The sequence below is a fragment of the Phoca vitulina genome, unplaced genomic scaffold, assembly GCF_004348235.1.
Source record: "Phoca vitulina isolate PV1807 unplaced genomic scaffold, GSC_HSeal_1.0 scaffold7, whole genome shotgun sequence".
Classification (NCBI taxonomy): Eukaryota; Metazoa; Chordata; class Mammalia; order Carnivora; family Phocidae; genus Phoca; species Phoca vitulina.
The window spans coordinates 609,412-627,728 of record NW_022589710.1 but is presented as its reverse complement, the minus strand read 5'-3'; the positions used below and the strand labels follow the sequence as shown (position 1 = coordinate 627,728).

The following is an 18,317-nucleotide window of genomic DNA, read 5'->3' as shown; positions in this document are numbered from 1 at the left end:
ATTGATTTGAAATGGTATCATCATTTACTTAGTCACCCAACCCAGAATTTGGGGCATTATACTAGACTCTGTTCTCTCCATTACCCTCTTAACCCATCGTGTGTAATTTTGCCCCCAGCATATCTTGTGAATGAATTTCCTCTTTTTTCATTCCTACTGCCATTGCCTTTGTTGGGGCTCTTTTATCAGGATTTTAATATCCTTCTCACTTTAGTTCTCCGCTAGAGTGATCTTTTATTTTTTTAAAATTTATTTATTTTTTTATTATTTTTTAAAGCTTTTATTTATTTATTTGACAGAGAGAGACAGCGAAAGCAGGAACACAAGCAGGGGGAGTGGGAGAGGGAGAAGCAGGATTCCCGCAGAGCAGGGACCCCGATATGGGGCTGGATCCCAGGACCCTGGGATCATGACCTGAGCCGAAGGCAGACGCTTAACGGCTGAGCCACCCAGGTGCCCCTAGAGTGATATTTTAAAAACGCAAAGGAGATTATAATATTTTCCAGCTTAAAATCATTTGCTGTCTCCAGATAACCTTCAGAATCAAATGTAAGCTTCCCAGTACAGCATCCTTTTGGTCTTGGGCCTAACTACTGCTCTCATTTTCTTCTCCCATTCTTCTTACATCACTTAATCTCTAAGCAAACTGGCTGTCCCTCTTGAAAGTATCCTGTTCTCTCTGGCCTCTGTGCCTTTGTATATGATGCTCTTCCTACTTGAAATGCCTTCCCAACCTTGGCAAAAATCAGATCCAGTTTTCCATGGGAAAACTTTTCTGAATAGTTCCCCTCTTCCCCATGCCCAGCCACATTCCTCTCATCTAGAAATATAAACTCCGATATTGCACAAAATGCAGTATTATCACTGTTGGATTTTTCCTCTGTATCACACTACTAACTGTGTGACCTTGGACAAATCCTGATACCAGACACTGAATTGTATTTTTTTCCTTGTATATCCAGGATCTGGCTCAGTACCCATGGAGAAATATCCCATTTTTCAAATCTTATCTATTATGTTTTATGTGTATTTCTTATCCCTCCTAGCTATCTTATTCCTCCCATTTGGGTTAGGAGACTGGGAAAGAAATGTTATTGCAGAAGGCAGAGTAAAGCCTTTTCAAATTTAGGACTCAGGGCCTAGAAAAAGCCTGATGAGTCAGTGCATGGCTTCTCACTTCGTGAGATTCTGCATCACAGGGGAGAGAGGAGACTGTTGGTGAAGAAAGGATAGCTCAGAGCTGGCTGGTCTGTGGGAAGGGACATTGTACTCTGCCCTCCCAACCCCAGACTGAGTCCAAGAGGGGAGATGGCAGGACCCCATATAAGGTTGTGAGTCTGCGAACAGAGAGCACTTGTGACTTGCTTTCTGGGAAGGGTTTGGGGCAGTGGTAAAACCACAGAGAAGAGGCTGCAAAAGGTTTCTAGGAAGGTGGGACCTTCTAGAGCATCAAAAAGTTTTATACATTCAGAGATGTACAGAAATAGAGTAATAATGTCAGTGAGCCCGAGGGAGAGCTGCTCAACCCTCAAGGGCATCACAGGTGGGAATGAGGAGATGTGTCAGCTATCTGTGGATTGGTGACCTGGGGCAGGATGGGAGGGTCCAGAGGACAGATGGGCATGGGGCTGGATGCTTCCTTGCCTCCTCTTATCCTCCTCAAAACTCAGACACAACACTGAAGCATGCTTGTGGGAGAACCCAGAATTGACTGAGATTTAATTTCCACTATCAGGTTAATGGGGCATCTAGGGAAATTAAGCTGAGTTTTAAAAATTAAATTTGGTGTACTCATGAGTTTGCAAACTGAGATTAATATTTGCTTTACCTGGCATCAGACAGTGTTATAAATCAGTTAGTTAAATATGTATGTAAAATGTACAAAGGAGTAGAAGTACATATATCAAATTGCTCTAAGTAAACTTTGCAATCTAAATAGATTCTTTCTCAATAAAAATGTGGCAGAGTTCCTCTGCTCTAGGGGCTAGTGACTCTTGGTCTATTAACTATGTGGTAGAGTGAGAAGATCGTTGACCTTAGAGTCAGGTAAACATGGATGTAGATACCAGTTCTGCAGTCTGCTAGCGGGTGACACTTATTCTCTGAGTCTCATTTTCCTCATAGGAAATAGGTACTCAATACACATTAGTTTCCTTCCTTTTCTTTCTTTTTTTTTTTTAAAGATTTATTTATTTATCTTAGAGAGGGTGGGGTGGAGGGAGAGGGGGAGAGAGAGAGAATCCCAAGCAGACTCCCCACTGAGCATGGAGCCCAGCAAATAAGTTGATCATTTTTGTTTTAAATTCGTCTATTTTTTATATCTATAACTCCTGAATAATACATTTAACTGCTATTTTTTTATTTATCTACTTTAAGCAACATTATTTATTTCCTTCTGTGAAAGGTGAATAGTTTTGTTCACTTACAGTAACCCCCTCTCTTCTCAAATGTCTCCTCACAATTTTATTCTTAGTTTTAGTTCTTCTATACTTTTATATCTTTAAGTGACATAAATCTCTATTTTTTGACTCATTGTCTCTGGACAGCATTTCTAGGCTTTCCAGGGAGAGGAAGAAATCTTTATCCTCCCTTTTTTCCACCTCTCCAAGATCCCCTCGATGATGAGCTTTAGTGGTATTTTATTGAGACTTCCTTTGTGATTTTACCAGGGATCAATTTTTGTAAATGATCGATGTGTGTTTAAAGGAATATACATTCTCTAACTTTTGGATACAAAGTTTTAAATTCAATTTTTTACAGCCTACCCAGTATTTTATCTGATTGATATGTCAGTTTCTGAGAGATGTGTTAAAATCTCCTCTTGAGATTGTGACTTATCAGTTACTCCTTGCAGTTCAGTCACTTTTTTTTCTTTATGTCTTTTAGGCTATGTCAATAGATGTGTACGGGTCCAGTATTGTTTTATCTTCCTTCCTTTTATTGTATATAACAACCTTCTTTATCCTTCATAATGCTTTTCTTTCTTTTCTTTTTTGCCTTAAAGCCTACTTAGTCTGATATTGAAATAGCAATATCAGCTTTTTTCTGGTATATCTTTTCCCATCCCTTTATTTTATAGAACTTTTTGTGGTTACTACGTATTAGATGTGTTTCCTTAAATAGCTTATAGCTGATTTGTTTTGTATGAGTGTCTGTCTTGGGGATCTCTGTCTTTTAACCAGGGGGTTTAATCTGTTATATTTATAGTGATTATTTATGTACTTGGATCTATTTCTATTAAACTGTTTTTTAAAAAGTTTCTTTATTTTTTAAAGTAATCTCTACACCTAATATGGGGCTCGAACGGAGGACTCTGAGATCAAGAGTGGCACGCTCTTCTGATTGAGCCAGCCAGGCACCCCTCTATTAAAATGTTTTGTACTTTACATTTACCATGCTTTCTCTCCCCCCCCCCCCCATATTTTCTTCCTCCCTTTCTTGTCTTCTATTGGATTGACCCAGTTTTCTTTGTTGTTCATCTCTGACCCTTATTTTTCCATTGTTATCTTGGAAGTTATACATTTTATTTCTGTGCTTTGACAGTTACCTTACATATTTTTTAAAAAAGATTTTATTTATTTATTTGACAGAGAGAGACACAGCGAGAGAGGGAACACAAGCAGGGGGAGTGGGAGAGGGAGACGCAGGCTTCCCGCCGAGCAGGGAGCCCGATGTGGGGCTCAATTCCAGGACCCTGGGATCATGACCTGAGCCGAAGGCAGACGCTTAATGACTGAGCCACCCAGGTGCCCCAGTTACCTTACATTTTTAACATGCACTTTTTGCTTAACAAAATCCTAAGGTAATCAATACCCTTCTTTTTTTTCTGAACAATACAAACAATACAAGAACATTAACAAAGACTAACCCTTCCCGTATCTTCCATGTCACTATCAACCCCCTTCCATCTTTCATGTCATTTTGCTTTAAATAATATCTACCAAATCAGTCATAATAATTATTGCTTTTTATAGTTAATATTTATTAGATTTACCCATGTTTTTACCAAATTGTTTGCTTACCATGACTTCTTGCATCTCTTGCTTTACTTCTAGATTCAATTTTCTTCTTTCAGAAGTAAATCCTTTAGCTGATCTTTCAGCAAGGATTTGAAAGTGATAAACTCTCAGTCTTGATATGAAGATACTTTTACTTCACTCTTGAATGAATATTTTGCTAGATATAGAGTCAAAATTTGGCAGTTATTTTCTCTTGGCTTTTAAAAAAATTTTATTTAAATTCAATTTAATTAACATATACTGTATTATTAGTTTCAGAGGTAGAATTTAGTGATTCATCAGTTGCATACAACACTCAGTGCTCATTACTTCAAGTGCCCTCCTTAATGCCCATCACCCAGTTACCTTACCCCCCACCCACCTCCTGTCCAGCAACCCTCAGTTTGGTCCCTATAGTTAAGAGTCTCTTATGGTTTCCCTCTCTGTTTTTGTCTTATTTTATTTTCCCTTCCCTTCCCCTAGCTGTTGGCTTTTTGAGTCATTATTTTCATTGTTTCTCAGTGTCTCAGTTGTTGAGATTTCTGCTCTCTGTTAAATTAGTATCCTTTTACCTTTTATCTCCAGTGCCTCCTATTTTTTTTTTTTTTTTTAAGATTTTATTCATTTATTTGACAGAGAGAGACACAGTGAGAGAGGGAACACAAGCAGGGGGAGTGGGAGAGGGAGAAGCAGGCTCCCCACTGAGCAGGGAGCCCAATGCAAAGCTCGATCCCAGGACCCTGGGATCATGACCTGAGCCGAAGGCAGACGCCTAACGACTGAGCCACCCAGGCACCCTCCAGTGCCTCTTCTTCTTCTTCTTCTTTTGTTAAAATAATGAATGTGTTTTTATTTCTCTCCTAATTTTTAAAATGTGAACATTCTGTAATTCAGTCACGGGGGGCCTTTACTTCCAGGTGACTTCTTCATTGGGTCTCAATTCCCTTTTAAACAACAAACTCTTGTTCCGGAAGGCAGTCAGCTTTTCATCATTCTTTCTGTCTAGATAACATCCAAGGACAAACCCCATGGGCACAAGTATATGTACCCAGTGGTCACAAACAATCTGAATTACGTTCATCCTGAGTGCTGCGGCCTTGGTGCCAAAAACGACCCCACAACCAAGGGCAGCGACCCAGTGCCTCTTATTTTTAATGACCTGTAGTTTTACTGTGACAGGCCTAGGGAGGATTTATTTTTATTTATACTGCTTGGGATCCAGTGTGCTTTTACAAAAAATAAAATAGAAATTTATTAGTTATCATGTTTTTAAAAAGTTTATATTCTTTATCTAAGTTATACATATGCATATTTTTAAAAAGTTACAAGGTCCTATAAGACTTATTATGAAAAACGGTGGTCTCCATTACCCACAGTGAATCCTGGTTTCCCCTTTCCCAGTGGCAACCACTTTTATCTCTTTTAGAATTTGCCTTGGGATGCCTGGGTGGCTCAGTCGGTTAAGTGTCTGCCTTTGGCTCAGGTTGTGATCCCAGGGTCCTGGGATCGAGTCCCACATCGGGCTCCCTGCTTGGCGGGAAGCCTGCTTCTCCCGCTCCCACTCCCCCTGCTTGTGTTCCCTTTCTCGCTGTGTCTCTCTCTGTCAAATAAATAAAATCTTTTTTAAAAAAAGAATTTGCCTCCATGTCTCCAAATAATATGCTTGTATGCTACTTCTTGGGTTTTGGTGTTACACATTATCTGTTGACTTCCTATTATGGAAGATGAGAATTTCACTCTTTCTTTCCCCTACCCCACCACACATATGTGCTCCTCCCATCCCCCGCCCTTCCATATATTTATATTGTAATTTCAGTTCAATTAATATTTGGTGTTTACATTATTGTTGCATATGTTATTTACAGTCATTTCCCGTACTTCCTTTATCAGTTTCATTATCTTGAATAAGTCCCTCCCAGAGCCTTATGACCTGTTTCAATCTCAACTGATTGCCTATCCCTCTATATCTGGTTTATACCTATCACCATCACCTGAGGATCTCCCCCACCTATTACCCTGTGGATTCACTAAATCTGATCCCTGTCTCCCATGACTTCATGTTTCTTGGAGCTTATCATCCAATAGCTTCTTGAGTACATGAAATGTAACTTTTTTTGAGAATTTGTGTGAAAATACCTTTCCCTGACACTAGATTGATAATTTGTCTGCATATAAGATTCTAGGTTGGTTTAGTTCCTGCCAAGATGATGAAGTAACACAACTACAGTCTCCATCCCTCAAGATTAAAAACAGAGGAACCAGAGAGGGAAATTACAAAGACATGAAAAAACCATGAGAAAATCCTGGGTTTCTGGAGATAAAGGGTGAGGGCTGTTTTCCTGTGTGTGTGTGTGTGTGTGGTCTTTTGCTGTGGTCCCCTTTTCTAGTTGCCATTCTCCTGGGTAGGATCCCACTCTCTTTGTCTGTTTGAAGCCTGAGAAATATATCCTTTCCCATCAAACAGTGAGTGTGCAGGATGCCCCATGGCTGCACACCACCCCCACCACTCAGCTTTGTCATCTCTTTCAAATCTCATTTCTGTTAAACACAGGGCATATAAACAAGTTCATTGCCTGAGCAGAACTGACAAAAAATAAAAAAGAATAAAACGCATTCTCTAAGGCATCTCTCATATGGTTTCAGTGAGAGCTTTTACCCCCCTCCAAAGACCTGCAATCTGTTCTTTCTCAGTACTTTCCTGTATAGACCTGTGTATGTGTGCATGTGTGTGGCTGGGGTGACGGTTGGTGGTGAGACTGGTGAGACTGGTCTGCTCTTGTGCATTCCAGTAAGCCCCAGGAGAAAGCTGAAGGGGCCCTATTACTGGCTTCTTGAACTTAGAATATGGGATATTTAGGAAATTTTGTAGTCAGCTTTTTTTTTCCCCCCACAATTCTGAGACAATAGGAAAGATTTCACTGGACATCCTATTACACAACTAATAATAATCTATTATAAACTAATCTAAGCCAAAAGATTATTCAAAGACTATATATTAGTCACCTATTGCTGCATAACAACCCAAAACTTAGTATCTTCAAACAAATGCATCTCACAGTTTCTGTAGTCAGAAATTCAGGAGTGGCTTAACTGGATGGTTCTGGGTCAGGGTGTTTTATGAGGTTGCAGTCAAGATGTTGGCTGTGGCTACCATCATCTGGAAGCCTGACTGGGGCTGGAGGATGTGCTTCCAAGAAGGCTCACTCACATGCCTGGCAAGATGGTGTTGGATGTTGGCAAGTAGCCTCAGTTTCTCTTCAGGGAGGGCTCAGGGCAACTACTTACTCAGCGTGAGTAGTCCAAGAGAGAGCAAGGCAGGAGTTGTAATGACTTTCATGACCTAGCCTCAAAAGTTATATATCATCACTTCTGCAATATTCTATTAATTACAAGGGCAAGCCGTATTCAGTATGGTAGGGGACCGCACAAGGGCATGGATACCAGAGGCAAGAAGCACTGGGGGCCATCTGGAGGCTGGCTACCACAAGGTACCAGATAGCTTCTGGATCTCAAGGGAAAGAGGTGAACTTAGTTTCACAAAAGGCCTAAAAACTGGACTTTAGGGGTATAAAAAGCCGGCTTGCCTTTCTGCTTTTTTCCTCTCTGTCTCTACATCTCTGTCTCTCTCTCTCTGTCTTTCTCTCTCCCTCTCTCCATTGATTTCCTGGTCCATTGTCTCAGCATCTGCTTTTTCTTTCCTGTATGTGAACTGGTTTTCGCTGCCTTGGCTGCATCTCAGCAAACATGGCTGCCCCCAATGGCAGCCTCATTCTCTGAGTTTTCAATCCATGTAATGAAGTGAACAGCACGGAATAACTAGAATCAATGAATCCCAATTTCAAATTCTCAGGCAAGAGCATCTGTTGTCTATCCTGGCTAGATTAACTGGGGGAAGGAGGTCAAGAGGAATAAAATAAAGACATGATCACAGCTTCCCAAAGAATGGCGGATGGATGTGGACTGGCAAACACATCTAGTATCTCTCTCTCTCTCTCTTTTTTAATTTTATTTATTTATTTGACAGAGAGAGAGACAGTGAGAGAGAGGGAACACAAGTAGGGGGAGTGGAGAGGGAGAAGCAGGCTTCCCGCTGAGCAGGGAGCCCGACGTGGGGCTCGATCCCAGAACACTGGGATCGTGACCTGAGCTGAAGGGAGACGCTTAACGACTGAGCCACACAGGTGCCCCACATCTAGTATCTTTTGTTGTGATCATAGACCACAGTTATATCTTCTTAGAAGAACAAAACTGAATTGCATCATAGTAAACACCTTCAAGGATTCAGCTCTTACCAGGGCTACTTTACTATAAAGTACTTAAAATCATGTGTGAAAGGTAGGTCTTTCACACAAGATTTTAAAAACTCCACAGAAACTTAGGATTTCACTCATTGCTCAGTTATGTTTTGCGTAAATTCTATTTTTCAAACCAACTTCTATAAAATTTGTTTTGTGTTTATCTCTAAAATTCTCCAAGATATTAGTCATATATTTCATGCTTTGAGAACATTCTGAAAGAGTTGACCTCTGAAATGTCAACAGCCTGCTAGAAGTAATTTTAGAGAGAGAGAAATGTTAAGTCGTCTCCTGGGAATATCTCTTATTAGGACACTTGCCTGCTGTAGGTTGGGGCATTCTACCTTGCTGTAACATCATAATTTGTAAGAGGTTTTCAATTTTGGTTAACAGATCGATAGATGGAACAGAGAAAACCACTTAATGACAAAACATAGGAAAATAGACTGCTTTCACTTCCATGAAGTCCCAGTTTTCCTTTCACAGTGTGTTCTGCTGCTGGGTATGTTGAAATAAACATGTGACTTGAGAAGGTTATCTTCTGCATAGTACAAAAATTATTATTCTGACATTTGGCAGCAGGATAAAATGATGGTTAAGACCTGGAGTTAAATCACTCTGTAAGCCTCGATTTCCTCATTTGCAAATGGGGTGTTCTGGTTACAGTTGCTATATATAGCAAACCACCCTAAACTTAGTGGGGTAAAACATGGGTCAGGGTGTCAGAAAGGGCATGGCTGGGAAATTCTCACTTCGAGGGTCTCTCATGCATTTGCAGTCAGATACCAACTGAAACTGCAGTCATCTGAAGGCTCCATGAGGCTGGACATCCAAGACGGCCCCCTCCCATGGCTGGCAATGAAGGCTGGCACTACTGATTAGGAATACCTACACATGGCCCCACCAGCGTAGCACGATGGCCTACCTGGAGTAGGATTTCTTAAGTTGTGTCTGGTTTCACCCAGAACGAACAGCCCAAAAGAGCTTGATGGACGTTGCAAAGCCTTTGCTGACCTAGCCTTGGAAGTTATATGACCTAATTCTGCCATACTCAATAGTTCAAATCCTGCCGTGGTTCAAAGAGAGGGTACCTAGGGCCCAAACTGTTGATGGGAAGATTGGCAAGATTACACTGTAGAAAAGCATTTGAGATGGGAGATACTGTTGTAGCCATATTTAGAAAATATAATCTGCTGCACATAGATAATAATAATTGCTACTTCATAAGGTTTTGTGAGTATTGAATGAAAAGAATACGTAATATAGTACCGAATCAGCACTTAAGTACTGATTTCATTACTTAATTAAGTGCTTAAGTGCTTAACCAACACTTAACCAGTACTTAATATATTGCCTGGCACACTGGAAAAGCTCAGGAAATGTTACCATTATTATTATTCCTACACTGCCTTTTGGAGAATTTTTCAGTTTGGGGTAAACCCTATTTTGATTTTCTGAATTACTGTGGTTCTCAGATAAATCTGATTAAGATTAGACAGGTCAAGGCCAAAAAATACAAGTGAGATTGGATGGAAATGTATTGTGGTTACCTTTGAAGTGTCTTCTTGTCACTTTTAAAAATTATGGAGTGTACAGCAGCCTTTACTTAGAAGTAAAATGTCCCAAATCAGGGGAAAATGCTTTGTGGCCCACTCACTTTGCTTCTAGATAATGAAAACACTTTGGATGGGAACTTGCACTAGAGCATAAGCACCATATTGCTTTTGCCTTTGTTTTCTTAACGTTAAATTTGTTGTAATGTTGAAGTCAATGTAAACTTCCTTATCAAGGTTTGCAGGTCTGTTCTTTATGATTGGAAAAGTTACAGCTTTTCAGATGTTATGAAATTTAGCAGCAATAACTTTGCCTTCCCAAAGTGATTTGAAATAAGCATCCTAGACAATGAACCGATCTCTGACAAACTCAGCTTGTGCTTTGTTGTCAGTTGTGATGATTTAGATTCTCCTCTCCTTGGCTCAGAAATTAATGTCCCAGTTGTGCTGGGTACTGGGCAAATGATATTAGTTTTATCTGCCTCTAGCTATGAAATTGTGTTCATCTTATCACTGTGAGTTGAAGGACATCTTTGTTCCTGAACACTTTGATTTGACAGTGATGTCGAACAGATTTTGACTCAAATAAATATTCGGTTGGGCAAAGAATTACAAAAAGAATCTTGTGACCTTGTTGCAATAAGGAGAAATGTGGAATGAATTAAGGAAAAATGTATTAAGAGAACATTTTTGGATTTTTTTCTGCTACAAAATAATTTATATTCCTCATAGGAAATTTTAGAAAATCCAAGCAAAAAGTGAAAAATAAAAATTACCCGCATTCTTATCACTTGGATGCAATAATTAATTCACATTTTACAATAAACATCTTGTGCATACACACATTCATACACACCAGAAATGTTTTCTAAAGTTTTTATTACTTATTTGAGAGAGAGAGATTACAAACAGGGGGGAAGTGTAGAGGGAGAAACAGACTCCCTGCTGAGCAGGGAGCCTGATGTGGGACTTGATCCCAGGACCCTCGGATCAAGACCTGAGCCAAAGGCAGACGCTTAACTGACTGAGCCACCCAGGTGCCCACACCACAAATTTTTTAAAAAATGGGTCATGATGTACATGTTATTTAGCACCTGGATTTTTTTCAATAAAAAAACTCGATATAGTGTGGGGATCTTTCCATGTCAGTAAATACATAAAACCGATTTAAATTATTTCAATCGGTTTCCTATTCATCTCTCTGTAGGTATTTAGATTGTTTCCAGTTCCCACAATTATAAACAACATTAGAAAAATATCTTTTGCACACATATTTTAAAAACTTGTTTAAAAAATTATAGAAGTAGTGAACAAATAAAAAAATTCAAACATTATAGAAGGTTATAAAATGAAAAGTAAAAAACTTTCTTTCCTCTTCCCCTAGTTCAGTTCACCACAAGCATCTAAAAATACTTTCTGATTGGGATTATTCTCATGATTATTATTTTATCTTTAATTAATATTCCTTAATTATATATTTAATATTTCTGTGTTTAGTAATATTTCTGCCTTTTTTCTTGGTTTATCATCTTCTGACAGTGCCTATGGCTATATTCTGAAAGATGAGGAATTTATTGCTTCTACAGCACCTCCCACTTTCCCTAATTCCTCCAGCTCCAGATGGTGGTAGTTACATTTTTGTTCATGTAATTTAAAAAAAAATTTAATTGAATCTCTATTCTTATTGTCATAGTATTTTTAGCTATATTGTAATTTTATATTGATTGCCAAGATTTATAACATTCCTATTCTGTTCTATAACTCCAATTAAATATCTGTATCTTGTCTGTAGGCTAATTTTAGAAATGGAAAATCAGTAAACATTATTTTTCTATTTATTGGATAAATATTATTATAGTTTGATTCCACCCAAGGAAGGAAATGTAATTCATGTCATTAAATGTTTGTTGCTTAGAGAAAAATCTTCCAAATACTAAGGTCTAATCAAGGATGGATCCAAGTTTTGTAGGTTTTGAATCTTATATAATTTGGGGGGTCATCTTCAAGAGAAGAAAATACAAAATTACAAATAGAAACTGGTAGAGCTCATCCCTTGGACTTGGAAAGGTCTGAAGTGTGTGAGGAGCCCTGAGGCTTATTTTCATTAGTTTCATAGTGAATCTGCCTCTGGATCTAACAAATCCCCCTCAACTTTTTTCGGTTTCTTTCAACTTCTTATTGGTCACCTTCAGCTGCTGCTGTGTATCTGGTGTCCTATGTGTCCTCTTTCTTGGTTCCTTTTTCATTTTGCTGAAATCCTTCTCTAGCATTTTATTTTACAAAAACTCCATTGGTACTCTCTACTCTGAGTGCTTGTGCGTGTCATATGCGTTTATTTTTCCCATACTTGATCTATTTGACTTGATATGGGTTGTCTAGAAATCTAATTTCAGGGATGCCTGGGTGGTTCAGTCGATTAAGTGTCTACTTCGGCTCAGGTCGTGATCTCAGGTTCCTGGGATTGAGTCCCTCCGAAAGGCTCCTTGCTCAGCGGGGAGCCTGCTTCTCCCTCTGCCTGATGCTCCCCTTGCTTGTGCTCTCTCTCTCTCTGACAAAAAAAAACAAAAACAAAAAACAACTTAAGTTCAGGGGTGCCTGGGTGGCTCAGTCGGTTAAGCGTCTCTCTTTGGCTCAGGTCATAATCCTGGGGTCCTGGGATTGAGCCCCGCATAGGGGTCCCCGCTCAGCCGGGAGTCTGCTTATCCTTCTCCCTCTGCTCCTCTCCCCCACTTGTGCTCTCTCTCTCACTTGCTCTCTCAAATAAATAAATAAAATCTTAAAAAAAAAGAAATCTAACCATTTTCTTAACTTTGAGAGTAAAGAAGAAACTAATAGAAATTATTATTCTTCAGCATGAAGGAAATACAAATCAAAACCACAATGAGATACCACCTCACACCAGTCAGAATGGCTAAAATTAACAAGTCAGGAAAAAACAAATGTTGATGAGGATGCAGAGAAAGGGGAACCTCTTACACTGTTGGTGGGAATGCAAGCTGGTACAGACATTCTGGAAAACAGTATGGAGATTCCTCAAAAAGTTAAAAATAAAGCTACCCTATGACCCAGCACTTGCACTACCCCAAAGATACAAATGTAGTGATCTGAAGGGGCATGATGATTGATGTTTAAAGCACCCCAATGTTTATAGTCCATTATAGCAAGGTCCACAATAGCCAAACTATAGAAAGAGCCCAGATGTCCATCAACAGATGAATGGATAAAGAAGATGTGGTATAGATGTATACAATGGAATATTACTCAGCCATCAAAAAAATGAAATCTTGCCATTTGCAATAGCGTGGATGGAACTAGAGGGTATTATGCTAAGTGAAATAAGTCAATCAGAGAAAGACAATTGTATGATTTCACTCATATGTGGAATTTAAGAAAGAAAACAGAAGATCATAGGAGAAGGGAGGGAAAGATAAAATAAGATGAAATCAGAGAGGGAGACAAACCATAAGAGACTCTTAATCATAAGAAACAAACTGAGGGTTGATGGAGGGGAGGTGGGTGGGGGGATGGGATAACTGGGTGATGGACATTAAGGAGGGCAGGTGATGTGATGAGCACTGGGTGTTATATGCAACTGATGAATCACTGAACTCTACCTCTGAAACTAATAATACACTTATGTTAATTAACTGAATTAAAATAAAATAAAATTTAAAAAAGAGTGATAAGAACAATTAAAAAAAAAGAAATGGTTATTACCTTTGGAGGCAGGTGAGTGGAGAATGGGGCGAATGGGGGAGGGCAGGAGGGATGCTCTGAACATTTTCAATGTAGTTTCATTCTTTTGTCAAGTAAAAGTATTATTATTATTTAAAAATTAATTGGGGTACCTGGCTGGCTCAGTTGGTAGAGCCGGTAACTTTAGATCTCTGGGTTGTAAGTTTGAGCCCCATGTTGGGTGTAGAGATTACTTAAAAATACAATCTTTAAGAAAAAATTCTTAAATTAAAAAAATAATTAAATAAGTAAAAATACACAAACCTCTTCCTATCCATAAAAGCTTGAAAATATTGTTCCATTGTTTTTGAGCATTAAATATTGTTGATGAGAAGTTTGATGCCATTCGTATCCTTGTTTCTCGGGTAACTTGTTTTTCCCTCTCCTTCTCTGGGAGTTTTCAGGATTTTCTCTACCCTTGTAATTCTGAAATTTCATTACATTAAGTCTAGGAGTCAGTCTTTTTAAAATTAATTTTGTTTGCCTCAACCTAAATAACTTCAAAATGAAGACTCATGAAATTTGGGACAATCTTTAGCTATTTCTCTGAATATTTCTTTTCCACCATTGTCTCGGTTTGGAACTACTTTTTTTTTTTTTAAAGATTTCTTTATTTATTTTAGAGAGAAAGAGAGGTGGGGGAGGGGCAGAGGGGGAGGAAGAGAATCCCAAGCAAACTCTGCACAGAGCCCAATACAGGGCTTGATCCCACAACCCTGAGATCACGAGCTGAAACCAAGAGTTGGACGCTTAAGTGACTGTGCCACCCAGGCATGCCTGGAACTACTTTTAGACAGATATTTGACTTCTGGATCCATCTTCCATGTGTCTTAAATTTATTTTTATATTTTTTAATTATTTAATTTCTAGTCTCTATTATAGGAGATCAAATTTCTGATTAAGTCTTCATGTTCATTTTATTATTCAGACAGTCCAATGCAATTTTTTGACATTTATATTTTTAATGTCCAAGGACATTTTTGTTCTCTGATTGCTTCTTTTTCCTCACAGACAGTATGCTTTTATGCATACCATATCTACTCAGTTACTTTGAGTATTGTATAAATTTTTTATAAATTTAGTTCCCTGGGGTGCCTGGGTGGCTCAGTTGGTTAAGCATCTGCCTTCGGCTCAGGTCATGATCTTGGGGTCCTGGGATCAAACCCCACGACGGGTTCCCTGCTCTGTGGGGAGCCTGCTTCTCCCTCTCCCTCTGCCTGCAGCTCCCCCTTCTTGTGCTCTCTCTCTTTCTGTTAAATAAATGAATAAAATCTTTAAAAAAAATTTTAGTTCCCTAATCATCTCAGATTTCTGCAATGTTAGTTGCTTATTTATTCATCTTGTACATCTTCCTTCACACTATTGATTTCTATTTGAATATTTGATGTTACTCAAGTATCCAATTATATTTATGAATAAAGTCTTTGTTAAACAAATGTAGCTGGTATGGATTTTTCTCCCTAGTTGGGTAGGTCTAGTTCCTTGAAAGGCCCATCCCCTGAATGAGAGGACCAGACTTTGGCTCTCTGTTAGTTGGCTGTATTTGTCAAGAGGTAGATTTTTCGCTAGGGTAACAGGATGTGAATTAGGCAGGCCAGTGATCTACACATTATGTTTGCCAAAGCGAAGAAGTTTTTATTCTGGTGGTGATACCCTTCTGCACATTTCACCCTCTGAGTGGGCTGCTTCTGTGTTGTCTTAATGTTTTATTGTGTGTTTTGGAACTCAACTGTTACCTAAACAGGATACTACTTTTCTGTCAGGTCTCAGTATCCTCCCTAGGAACCCCTTCTAGATCATCCATAGGTGACCCATTCTTTAGAGAACAGGTCTCCAGCTTTAGTCTAGAGCAATGGCCCTGGCGATTAGGGCTGTTCCTTGAGGTGAAGGGAGGAATCCACTGCTCCAATTATTCCCAAGGCCCGTTATTTACACATCTGCTGAGGATTTAGGGGACTGTGGGCAGGTGGTCTCTCCTACAACAGGGTGTGTTTGGGCAACAGTGAGTTGCCATCACATATAGACAGTGAGAGTAAATATTTTTAATTTGTTTATTGACCATTTGTATTTCTTTTTTCTGTAAATTACCCATGTTTGATCATTGCCCATTTTTATTGTGGTATTCACCTGGTTGAAAAGTATTTTGTTTTAATCCATATATAAGACTAGGAACCAGAAATAAGAAAAAACTATAAATTTAAGATAATTTAAAAGAATTATAAGAGTTTACATGGAATGCTCTGACAAAAACATAAAGTCATGACAGCACAATATTAATGATGAGTAATGGACACCAAGATGTGCAGCCTAAACAGACCAATTAAATATTGGAGACTGGAAAGGTGACTAAAGATTTAATAATAAAAAGGGAGAAGAGCCAGCTAGATTCACAGCTATATTTTGTCTGATATTTCAAGACCAGACAATTTCCATGTTATTTAAACTATTGTAGGTCATAAAAAAAGATAGAAATCTCCACGATTCCCTTATGAAGCCAAAATAACTTCAACATAAAACCTAGAAATAGAAGAAAGGGATATAGAACAAGCCTGCTTTAGAATATAGGAAGAAAATTCTTAAATTAAATATTAGTAAATAAAATCTAGTTTTTATCAAAAAGATGATAAATCATGACCTGGAAAAGTTTATTCCAGGAATACAAGTGTGTTCAATATCAGGAAATCTACCAACATAATCTATGACAATAACAAATTAAATAAAAAATAATATGATCATATCAACAGATGCTGAAGTCATTTGATAAAATTTAGTAACCGTTCTTAATTTTAAAACTGTAAAAATAGGGATAGAGCAGACTTCTTAAATATAACAAAAACCAATTACCAAACACACCAGTAAAGCTAATTGATATATGATTTCAATTAAAATTAGGAACCAGATAAGGATGCTTGTTATGGACATTATTTGATATTATCTTGTAAGCTTTCTAGCAAATACAGTCTCGTGAAATGAAATAGCCGGCTGAGACATTGGAAAAGAAGAAATAAACACATTTCTTCAAGCTGGTAATATGATTGTATAAAACCCAAGAGATTTAGTAAAATATCACTAGAGTTAGTAAGGAATAAGCAAATGGGAAAATAATGTATTCACAACAAGGACTATTAAATGCTGTTTCAAACAAGAGACATCTTTGTGAAGAAAATTATTTTATACAAAGGCTGAACTAATGGAAAGACATACTGTGCTCTTGGGGAGTCTTAATATTAAAGAAGTTAATTCTTTCAAAAGGAAATTATAATTAGAGTACTAATGTGTGTGTATGTGAATAAAACAAACTGAGGGTTTACATAAAAGGGTAAGTGTCTCAGAGTGGGCAAGGAATATTTCTTTTGTGGAAACATTAAAAACTGGCAATGATGTGGTTGTCTTCCCACGTATTACAATGTACTTTGAAGCTATCTAGCAAATCGGGATGACAGTGACATAAAAATAGCAAGTAGATTGGTAGAATAGAATGGAGGATCCAAAATAGATTGATTCCATTATGTATGAGAACTTAATATACATGAAAAGGTGTATTGCAATCAAATGGGAAAATGAGGAGCCTTTTAATTCCACCTGGAATATGTAAATCTCTTTTGTGTAAACAAGGGCTTTGTAGCTCTATTAAGACAGTTTCCCAGGTGCCTGGCTGGCTCAGAGCATCTGACCCTTCTTGATCTTGGGGCGAGTTTGAGCCCCACGCTGGGTGTAGAGTTTACTTAAATAAATAAATAAATCTTAAAAGAAAAAAGACAGTTTTCTTTTGTTTTTAGTTGAGACTGTTGGAAATGAGACATAGTTTTATTTTCTTGTAGCTTTTTCTTTTGACATAATGTCCAGTTTACAGACAAGTTGTAAGGATAGTACAAAGGATTGTCATATATCTTTCACCCAGATCCTCCGTATGTTAACATTGTAAACACATTTACTTTATCTTTTTCTCTCTTGGCATATTTCTCTTAACATAGGTGATTTTCATGTTTTTAACTCCAAAATATGGTTTCTTTAAACATAAATGGGATCATGCTATCCACGTATTTGGCAACTGATATTTTCAATCAACAGTTTACATATATATGTATGCACATATACATATTTTCTTTTTAACATCATAAATGTATATATATATTTTAATTAAACCATTATTACATGAAATGACATATGAATCTCTTCTCTCTGATAAAATCCTTATCTTGTTTTTTTTTTTAAAGATTTTATTTATTTATTTCACAGAGAGATAGCCAGAGCAGGAACACAAGCAGGGGGAGTGGGAGAAGCAGGCTTCCCGCCAAGCAGGGAGCCCAATGTGGGGCTTGATCCCAGGACCCTGGGATCATGATCTGAGCCGAAGGCAGACGCATAATGACTGAGCCACCCAGGTGCCCCTCTAAAAGACTTTTTTTTTTTTTAAGGTTTTATTTATTTATTTATTTGAGAGACAGTGTATGAGTAGGGGGAGGAGCAGAGGGAGCGGGAATCCATGCTGAGCACGGAACCGACATAGGGCTCAACCTCATGACCCTGAGATCATGACCTTGAGCCGAAACCAAGACTCTGATGCTTAACCAACTGAGCCACCCAGGTGCCCCTATATCTGCTATTTTAATATATACTTCTTGGATTACTAGTAAATTTGCGCATATTTTCATACATTAATTGGTACTTTGTTTTTCTTTTTCTTCGAATTGCCAATTCCCATTTTTCCCCTACCAAAGTGATTAACATGAAAA

General features: G+C 38.2%; 1 protein-coding gene across 1 annotated transcript; it reads right to left on the bottom strand.

Moving 5' to 3' along the window:
* Positions 1-4,836: 4,836 nt before the first annotated feature.
* LOC116632586 (NADH dehydrogenase [ubiquinone] 1 beta subcomplex subunit 1-like) lies at positions 4,837-5,127 on the bottom strand. The gene has a single exon (XM_032404534.1). The coding sequence runs from the start codon at positions 5,077-5,079 to the stop codon at positions 4,906-4,908; it is 174 nt and encodes a 57-aa protein (XP_032260425.1). The 5' UTR covers positions 5,080-5,127; the 3' UTR covers positions 4,837-4,905.
* Positions 5,128-18,317: the final 13,190 nt, after the last annotated feature.